The following is a 9,286-nucleotide window of genomic DNA, read 5'->3' as shown; positions in this document are numbered from 1 at the left end:
ATCGTGGGGGCGGGTCTGGGCTAGTCCTGGGGAAGGGACAGAGTGGGACAGAGCGTGAAGGACAGAGTGAGGTAAGCTGGGGGTGACAAATGACACATGGGAACCCCTTCACCAGGTGAGGGCCCCGCCTACCAGGTGAGAGCCCCGCCCCGGCTGTGAGTGCTCCCAGCTGTGCCTTCGCCTGGGAACCGTCTTGGGCCAACAGGACCCGCCTTCCGGAAAGAAGGGGGCTGGAGGCCAACCCCCTTGCCTGAAGGGGGCCTCAGGCTTCAGAGCTCCCGACTCCCCCAGGCCCCCACCCTTACACCCCCGGCAAGGCAGGTGAGCAGAGGCCCTGTCTCGGGCTGTTTCGAGGGGGCCCCGGCTACCTGCAGGACGTGCATGCCCTTCAGTGAGACCACAGCGAGCTCCTGCAGCCCGTCCCCGGTCAGGTCCGTGTGGGCCATGGCCAGCAGCGGGCTGGGGAAGCTCCGTTGCCACAGCAGGCGGAATCCGCACTCGGCCTCAGGCGACCCGGGCTCAGGGCCACTGTACTTGTAACAGAGCAGCTCCTGCAGGGCGGGACAGGGTCAGGCGGGTGAGCCTGGCGTGGAGCGGGGACGGGGTGGCGGCCCCTCCCTCAGGTCCCACCTGTCCGTAGGTGGCCACCAGGACTTCTGGCTGCCCGTCCAGATCGATATCGGTGACCAGACCACAGAGGACACTGTCAAACTGGTCGCTTCCAGGCAGGAGGAGCTGGTCCTCGAGGCCTCGGCTCAGCAGGTCCCTGCGGGTCCCCAGCGCGGTGGGGAGACTGAGGTCAGACCGCAGCCTCAGCACCAGGCCCGGGCAGGGCGCCCTCCTTCACGGGCCTGGACACACTGTCCCCCTAAAGCCTGCGCCCCTCATCTCCAAGTTGGACGTCTCCATTTCCACCAAGGGGACCTCCAGTCCTTCACCCCGAGTGTCAGCCTGCTGCTCCCCAGCAGGCTCTCCCTCTGCATGCCCACGCTTCTCCGGAGGTGGGAGCAGCTCACTCTCAAATGGAGGCCCATACGGTTCCCTTGGGGATCTAGGTGCCCTGACCCCATTCGGACACCCGCACTGTCCCCATGGAGCCTGCAGAGCTCGGTCCCCGCTGGGACGTCCTCACTGCCCACCAGGTAAGCCCCACCGGCCTTGTGCCGGCTCCCGAGAGCCGACCGGGAAGTTTTCAGAAGCGTTACAAACCAGTTGACATCACGTCACGGTGGGAATATTTACACCACGGAAATTGGCGAATGCTCCAAATCGGGGTTGTCTCATGTGCGGGGGTGCTTGTTACATTATCCCGGTGCCAGCACGATGTGTCCCCCTTCTCGAGGGGAGGGGACGTCTTGGCTCCCATCCCAAGGCCGCCACACACCCCTACAGGTTCTGGGCTTAACACTCACACCCTCTTCCGGGGACACGAACACCTGTACCTGCCTGGCCCTGAGCAACCTCACCCAAGGGACGTTCTGACCAGGGACAAGGTCAGACCACAGTGTGAAGGCGCCGGGTCAGGCCACGCCCACGGGCCCCGGGCCCCTCACCGATACACCACTGCTGGCTCCAGCATGCTGGCCACGAGCACGCTGTACTCTTCCCGTGGTGGCCTGTCCTTGGTCTCTGGAGAAGACACACGAATGTGGAAGCAGGTGTGAGGGGACAGGTGCCAGGCTCCCTCTCGCACCTCCCCGCCCTCAGCCAGAGGAACGCAGGTCAGGTCTCGGGGCAGAGGGAGGCCTAGAGGTCAGACCGCGAGGGAATGACCGGGGTCGGACACCGTGGACGACAGTTTAAAAGGTCTGAGGTTAGACCACTCAGCAGAAGTGGCGACAGACGCGACAGCGGGAGTCCCAGGTGTGACCACAGCGAGAGGACTCGGAGTCCAGACCAGCGTGACGGACAGAAGACAGACTGCCGAGGTCGGGCCGAGGGAGATGCCGGTGGAGGACAGGCCACAGTAAGAGGGACAGAGCGACAAAGGCGGGGAAAGGCGAGGCCCTGAGTGGTGGAACAGCCCGAGTCCTCGAGAAGAGCCTGGGTTTAGAGCACGGTGAGAGTGACGAGGCCAGAGAGGGAGAGGAGAGGAAGGCACAGAGCGAGGGTGGAGGTGAGGCCACCACGGGAAGGCGGAAGGCGGACGGGTCTGGGATGAGAGCCGGGGCAGGGAGCTGGGAGGGAAATTTGAGGGTGTGGAGGGGAGGGACGGGCCGCGCTGCAGCTCCAGAGCTGGACTGGGGCACGCGGTTCGATGGAGGGAGGACGGGGAGCCGGACACTTCGGGAGAGGGGTACAAAAGTGGGGGGCGGGGCAAGCCTGCAGAGTTGCCCCCCACGTCCAGAGCTCACCTGCAGGGGCCGAGAGGCTGAACACGATCACTCGGGAGATGGGGCCTTCCTGCAGGACTGTCCACGTCTGCAAAACCTCTGCATGGAAGTGGGGACTCAGGGCTCTGTCCCCAGCCCTTGCCAAAGTCCCGCTCCCTGCCCTGGCCCTCACCTCGACTCCGCAGGTCTACGTGGGCGACACGGACATAACCACTCTGACAGCCAAGAGCCGAGAGTCGCCGGGACGTGCCCGGGAGGTTGTGGACATCGAGCCAGAGGACGCTGGTGGGTGGCCGGGCGGACAGAGGGGCCGGAGGGCCGTCACTGGGTCCCGGCCCCACACCTCCGCCTCCCCAGGAGCATGTACCCCACCCCCGTCGCTGCCCGATTTCTCTGAGGCCACCCGCCCCGGTCCCGGCTGGCCACTTCCAGAGGCTCCTACCTACTGGTCAGGTTCGTGAGCTCTGGGAAGAAGTTCTCCACGGGCTGTTCCTCAAACTGGTGCAGCCCCTCGTTCTGGGGGAACCAAGGCCCACCCCTTGCTTGGCATCTGCACAACTCACGGCGACCCCAGCAGGGCCTTGCCCACCCTGCCTCCCCTGCCTCACCTCCTTGTAGAGGTGAATGGCCGGGTCATTCCCACTTAGGAGAAACACGGTCTCCAGCTGATCTGCGACCTGGACCCTGAGAGCAGAGAAATCCAGGACCCCGGTGTGGCAGGACCTGAGTGTGGCACGGGCCACGCAGAACACCCTCTTGCCTGCAGGAACCCCAACATTCTGGGATCCAGCCAAAGGGTCCAGGGCTAAAATCTCAGGATGCAGAATAGTAGGTAGGAAATTAGTAGGCTAGAACCTTCTGTCTCTAGAGCCCTCATCTGCTAGAATCTTCATTCCAGATGTGGATTCGGGAACAGAACACTGCATTCTAGAATGAGGAGGGTGAGAACACTGGAACCCCCGTGTTCCAGAAATTCTGCTCTCGGTCTCCTTCGAACACCAGCACGTTTAGAAATCGCCACCCAAAACATCCAGACACAGAGTGGTAGAAAACCCAAATCCTAGAATCCAGGACATCAGTTTCTAGAACTCTCACCTGCTAGACCAGAGGTTGGCGGACTATGACCCACAGGTCAAGTCCAACTCACCATCTGTTTTTATAAATAAAGTTTTATTGGAACACAGCCATGCCCATTCATTTACATAGTGTCCATGGCTGCTTCCTTGCTGCAATGGCCGACTTGAGCAGCTGTGATGGACTGTCTGGCCCTCACAAGCTTGATGTGTACAGTCTGGACCTTCACAGTAAAAGTTTGCCAACGCCTGTGCTACATCATTGGTGTTCTGGACTGGAATCCAGAACTCTAGAATCATATTCTTCTACTCTGGAGCTCTAGATCCGCAGTATCCTAGACGGTCTGTATTCCAGCTCCTCGAAACGTGAGCACGTTAGGACTTTACCATGACAAAATCTCGGAATCATCAACCTGCAGAACTTTCAAACCTTGGAATCTCAGAACTCACAACTCTAGAGAACTTAGCATTTCTGGCTCTCGAGACTGAATCTGGAACGCAAGAACGTGAGCATTCTAGCTGGCTAGGATACAGGTGTTCATTTAACCCTCAGATTATCCCGCTTGGGGATGACGAAATGGTAGCTCATCAGCCAGGTCTGGTCCGTGGCTACCTTAAACGCACGATGCTCTGAAGAAATGAAATGGGAATCTGATTGTCCACGGGCAGGTCTGCGGTCTCATTTGCTAGGCACCCCCCGCCCCGCACCCTGTAGGTGCACGATGCCCTTTCTGTGTCTCGCTTACTCTGCATGGCATAGCTGGAAAGGCGTGAACTGCAGTTCCAGGTTCAGGCAGCTCTCTGTAAAGGTGAGCACAGGCAGATGGGCACCGGGGACCCCACAGGCCCCCCTCCCCTCCTCCCCATCCCCCTCCTGCCTTCAGGCCACACTCACGGGCAATGGAGTCAAGGTTGTATTCAGAGCCAGGCTCGTAGTCACAGTAAATGTTAAGGAAGGGGCTGCCTTTGTCCCCTGAATCCTGCGGGAGGAAGCTGGCCTCAGGGGAGGGCAGGGGCGGTAGGGGGGATTTGGGTCAGACTCAGGGATCCACCGTGTGTGAGGAGGGGGGAATGGGTCGGCGAAGGCAGCTTTGGGTACCTTGATAAACGTGATCCCCACAACCAGGCCCCGCTTTGGGGGCGACTTGTTGAAGGTGTCGATGGAGACAATCTCAGCATCCACTGGGAGGGAATAGTTCCAAGTTTGAGTGTCAGGCAGACTTGAGACCACTATACCCCCAATCAGGGTGACTCCTGACCTCTAGGACTCGGGAACCTCCAACCACCGCAATGATCATGACCGCTGGATTCTAACGAGTCACGATCACCACCACCACCACCACCACCACCACGACAGAAGAGATTCTGAACGCTAACCACCACTTCTAGGACCCTATTATCCCTGCCCCCTGCCCCCAATGCTTCCTGACTATCAGCTCGGACCCCCTTCAATCACCCTGATCCCCTTCTCCCATCATGGTGATGCGGCTCAGACAGAGCCTCAGAAGCCTTCTCAACACCACCTCGCCGCCCCCGCCCCATAGCGCCACGCACCGGGAATGTAATTGAACTGCAGCTCCTTAGCTACAGGCCGGATTTTCTGTCGGAGGTCTTGGTAGCGGAAGCCCAGCACCTTGCCTTTAAGGGTGGCGGCCAGAAGCTCCCCGCGACCGCCCGCGCCTCCCGCCAGCCCGTACACATTGCTCTGGGACGAGAAGCGCGTGAAGCTGTCCTCGCGCAGCGGGCAAGGCTCCGCTGCCACGGCCGCCTCCCCCATCACGCACCTCACCCACTCACTCCTGCAGCCCGCCTACCCTACTCCCTGCTCCCGAAGCGACCTGGACCTTCGGGGGCCGGCCCGCCGCGCAGACTGATGACGTAACGAAGCTGCCGGCTCTGCCCTTTTCCAAGATGGCCGCCGAGTGGGCGTGGCTTCCAGCGAGACCACCCCAGCGCGCCTGTGCTGTGTGGAGAAGAGAATGACGACCACGCCGTAAAGCTTAATCCAGCTCTTGTGTGCCAGGGACTGTTCCAAGCGCTTTCCATCTATCAGCCTATTTAAAACTCACAAGCAAGGCGAGGCAGTTACTATGTTTTATGGGTGAAGGAACTGAGGCACAGCTAAAGTAACTCGTCTGAGATCCCATCACCTTTAAAATGGTGAAATGCATTCTTTTTACCCCAAAGGAAAAAGATCTAGCGATCTGTCCCGGTAGACAACCTCCTTCTCTGTTGAACGGCAAGTCTGTGCCAGTCACGTCGGCCCTGATTATCCCATTGAATCCTCACGACCACCTGCTATTGTTACTCCATATTCACTTATTCGGCATTTATTGGGCACGCTTTACAAGTTTACCTCGATAACCTTCGCAACAATCCTGCAAAGAGGTTTCTTTATTATAAAGTTTATAGAGGATGAAATTGTGGCTCAGAGAGTGAGTCCCAACCAATAAGCTAGAAAGTGGACAGGATGTTAACCAGGAGTTTCTGACTCCGCCGTCTTCAGAGGTTCCTCTATGTGTGTTGTCCCTAGAGAGGCATCAGAGGCTCGGGGACTCTGTACACTTGTTATGTTCTTTCCAGAAGATAAGAGCTCGCAGAGGGCAGGGTCTGGCTGCTGCTTAGTGCTGTATCCCCAGGGCCTAGACTGGGACACGGCACACAGTAGGTGCTTCGGCAGTACTCGCTGAGTGACTAGAACGTGCAGTCCAGTTCTGCCACTTCTGAACGCTTTCTTCAGGTGTCTGCCTCACGTGGTAACTTCTAAACTACGTTCGCTTAATATTTGTTGAGCGAATGAAGAAATGAAGGCAATTACAGGTTATAAAAGAGAATTGTCCTGTTCAGTGGCACATTCAAATTGCCTGCAGAACTTTCAGAAAACAACAAAATGAAACCCAAAAGGGTAAGGAACATCAATCAAACCACAATTCATCAGGGTGTGACCCAAGCTTGAGTACTTTTAATGATTTCAAGCAAAGCCAGGGTTGAGAATTACTATTTTGTTCATGGATGACAGAAGCAGATCCTGAAACTATTTATTCTTCAGACTGTACCCGTCGTAGACATCGGTAATCAATCTCAGGTCTCAGGAGTCTTGAGTTCGAGGTAGCCATTATGCATGGATGGAGCTGTGGGAGGAACAGAGATGGACAGACCACTCGTCTTGACTTGGTGAACCTGAACTTCCGCTGAACTTTCGGGGTCTAGGCTGGAGCACCTCTCCAGCAGCCGCCCCTGGTTTCCCGGGCAGCTCCTCCTTTGCATTATCCCTGCTCAGTTCGCTTCCTGATGTCATCCCATGATACTGTGCCATTGTGTCTGCCTCTGGGCAATGAGCCTCCTCCAGCTGTCCCCCCAGAGAGGGGGCCCTGATGGGAGATTCGGTGGGCCACCTCCACCCCTTCTTGCTCCACTGTGCACTGTCGGCTCGGAGGGGTGGCACTGCCACCCATCGTCCTGGCTGAGGGAACCAAGGCCCACAGAACGTGAGATGAGTGAGGATGGGTGTTCCAGATCTCCAAACCCACTGTCCCAGGGCCTCCGCCCCAGGCAAGTCTGAGTAAAGCTGTCCCTTCTGTCCCCACAGTGCGTCCAGAGCCCAAGGCGGGGGTGGCGGGGTTGGGGAGAACCCCACCCCTGAAGGAAAAACCGGGTAGCAGAGATGAGGAGGAAGGAAGACTCATGCAAAAAAAAATTTTTTTTTTTTTTTTTAATTTCTTGGGCCAGCTGCAGCTTCCCACCGATGCCACCTCAAAGCACTAGGGGGGAGCAGATGGGGGGTGGGTGCGGGACGACCCTCTGAGCTCCAGGGCCAGGGTGTGGGGGTTGGGGCCCACCCCTGGGGGGGCGAGGGCAAATCTCAGCTACAGGTGCTCAGAGCTCAGCTGGGGGACAGAGTGGGGAGACAAAAAGCAGCCTCACGCCTCAGCCGGTCGGGAGAGGGGGACCAGATGTGGACCCTGACCCCTGGCAGCACCCATAGCAAATAGGTCTGTGTCACAGAGTCTGTGTTCTGGGGTGAAGAGCATCTTCAGGGCTTAAATAAATGGGCAAGGGGCGAGGGGTGCAGCAGGACAGGTGACTGTCCGGCCAGCAGGCCCCGCCTCGGGGCCCGGACGTGGTGCTGAGCCTGCTCTGCGGCCTGCGTGACTCCTGGTTGGGAGGGAGGGATGTCCGCAGCCGAGGTCTCAGCCGCCTCTCTCTGGGCTCACGCTGGGGTCTTCGTTGGAGGGGCCGCCGGGGAGAGGAGGGGGCGGCAGTCGGGCTCCAGGGGCCGGGTGCGGCCTAGCGCAGGTCCTCCTCGTCCCCCTGGATCGTCTTCTTGATGCGGAGCAGCATGGTGGTCAGCCACTGGTCTAGCCGGGAGATGGAGTCGTACTCCTTCACCTGTGGTGCAGCCGGCAATGGTGATTACGGTGACAGGTGGCCAGTCCCACGCCGGGCCCTGGCTGCCTCCCTGTCCCCAGCCCTGGAGCCCAAGGTCTCTGGGCCCCAGATTCTCAGGACGTGTCCCTGCCAGCCTGGCCCCCAGCCTGGCCCCTGAGGAGGGCCAGGGAGGCGGTGGGGGCTCCAGCCAGAGCGGCTGTTTCGGGTCTTTTCCAGCCTGGGAAGAAGGCTTCCTTTGGGGGGAAAAATAGATTTTGTAGTTTAAAAAAAAAGGGTCCAGGTTCCTTGTTTTATGTATGGGAAACAGGCCTGAGAATATGACAAAAGCCTGTCCCCAGGGCCACGGGGAGAGGGAGGCCAGAGAGAACCCAGGCCCCGCACGCGTCTCCGGGGCTCCATGGCTGTCCGCCCGCAGTCAGGCAGGTAAATCCCAAGGGCCACGTGCTTGACAGATGGTCTCGTGGGCGGATCGGGACCTGCGCCGGGCATGACTGAGCTCCAGAGTGCTCAGAGCAGAGCCATGTGCGGTGGCCGTGCCAGGCAGTGTTACTGACGGGCGCCGCCTCCCGTCCCCTCGGATCCACTTCCCTCCTGCTCGCGGGAAGGCAGACGGGTGACACAGCACGCTGCCCTCCCGCTCTGCTCCTCCTCCGGGTCACCTGAAGAGCCCGACTGAGGTGGCCCTCAGGTGCTCAACAAGGGGGGCTCCGAGTGGCGCAGCCCTTGGCTTCAGGAGCAGACAGACGTGGGTGTGAACCCAGCTCTCCCCTGAAAGGTCAGGGACAAATGTCCACCATTCTCGGCCGCAGCACCACGTCTAAAATGGAGGCCCTCCCTGCACCTCCAGGAGTTCCTTGTGAGGATTCTGGGGTGACCGGAGAGAGGAATTCACAGCCGGGGCCGAAGTTAGAGATAAGAAGGGCAGCACATCTGCCGGCCACTCACCGCCTCGGTGTAGCTATCCACGTTCTGCTCCTCGTGGGCTTCTAGCAACTTCTGTAAGAAAATGGCAGGCAGGCGTCAGAGGCCCCGGCAGACCTGGGGCCTGGCCTGGATTAGATCTATATACACTCTCTCTGGGTGGGTGAAAGATGGGGGGGGACAGGGGGTGCGGAGTCCCATGCTGGATGAAGGAAAGGGCCTTCTTCCAATCCTGCCAGTGTCGGCAGCGGCTCGCGAGCTCATGGATATGGGGTGTAGGTGTGTGTGTGTGTCCGTGTGTGTCCCTGCTCAGCCCTTACCAGCTGCTCCACTACTGCCTGTGTGTGTCTAGTTTCATCTAGAAAATGGAGACCCAAATGACAGGAAAGAAAATGAAATAAAAACAGAAAGATCCCTGAAACCACTACACACACGTCTTGGCGATCGCAGTAACCAGAGCCAAGCCCCGAGCTCCGCCCCCCGTCCCAGCCACACGCCTCCCGCCGGCCTGGAGAGGGAGGGGGACGGCCCCGGAACTCACTTTCATCAGCTTGTACTCCCGGGAGTCCG

General features: G+C 59.2%; 2 protein-coding genes across 2 annotated transcripts in view; both read right to left on the bottom strand.

The window, feature by feature from the left end:
- The window catches only part of KPTN (kaptin, actin binding protein), a 7,529-nt gene extending 2,249 nt beyond the window's left edge, over positions 1 to 5,280 (bottom strand). The window contains exons 1-11 of the mRNA XM_006905074.3: positions 4,961 to 5,280; positions 4,506 to 4,588; positions 4,302 to 4,386; positions 4,153 to 4,207; positions 2,942 to 3,017; positions 2,776 to 2,849; positions 2,506 to 2,615; positions 2,355 to 2,432; positions 1,554 to 1,629; positions 631 to 766; positions 369 to 551 (exon numbers count right to left, since the gene is read on the bottom strand). Of these exons, the coding sequence (XP_006905136.2) occupies positions 369 to 551; positions 631 to 766; positions 1,554 to 1,629; positions 2,355 to 2,432; positions 2,506 to 2,615; positions 2,776 to 2,849; positions 2,942 to 3,017; positions 4,153 to 4,207; positions 4,302 to 4,386; positions 4,506 to 4,588; positions 4,961 to 5,183 (1,179 nt within the window). The 5' untranslated portion in view covers positions 5,184 to 5,280. The remainder of the gene's footprint in view (positions 1 to 368; positions 552 to 630; positions 767 to 1,553; positions 1,630 to 2,354; positions 2,433 to 2,505; positions 2,616 to 2,775; positions 2,850 to 2,941; positions 3,018 to 4,152; positions 4,208 to 4,301; positions 4,387 to 4,505; positions 4,589 to 4,960) is intronic.
- A 1,823-nt stretch (positions 5,281 to 7,103) lies between these two features.
- NAPA (NSF attachment protein alpha) overlaps positions 7,104 to 9,286 on the bottom strand; it is a 23,822-nt gene continuing 21,639 nt past the window's right edge. Inside the window, exons 8-10 of the mRNA XM_025048873.1 lie at positions 9,258 to 9,286; positions 8,741 to 8,791; positions 7,104 to 7,795 (exon numbers count right to left, since the gene is read on the bottom strand). The exon at positions 9,258 to 9,286 is cut by the window's right edge and continues 5 nt beyond it. Of these exons, the coding sequence (XP_024904641.1) occupies positions 7,694 to 7,795; positions 8,741 to 8,791; positions 9,258 to 9,286 (182 nt within the window). The 3' untranslated portion in view covers positions 7,104 to 7,693. The remainder of the gene's footprint in view (positions 7,796 to 8,740; positions 8,792 to 9,257) is intronic.

Source organism: Pteropus alecto, unplaced genomic scaffold (assembly GCF_000325575.1).
Source record: "Pteropus alecto unplaced genomic scaffold, ASM32557v1 scaffold41, whole genome shotgun sequence".
NCBI classification, from domain to species: Eukaryota; Metazoa; Chordata; class Mammalia; order Chiroptera; family Pteropodidae; genus Pteropus; species Pteropus alecto.
Note: the sequence above shows the minus strand (reverse complement) of the source record. Positions and strands in the feature narration are given on the sequence as shown.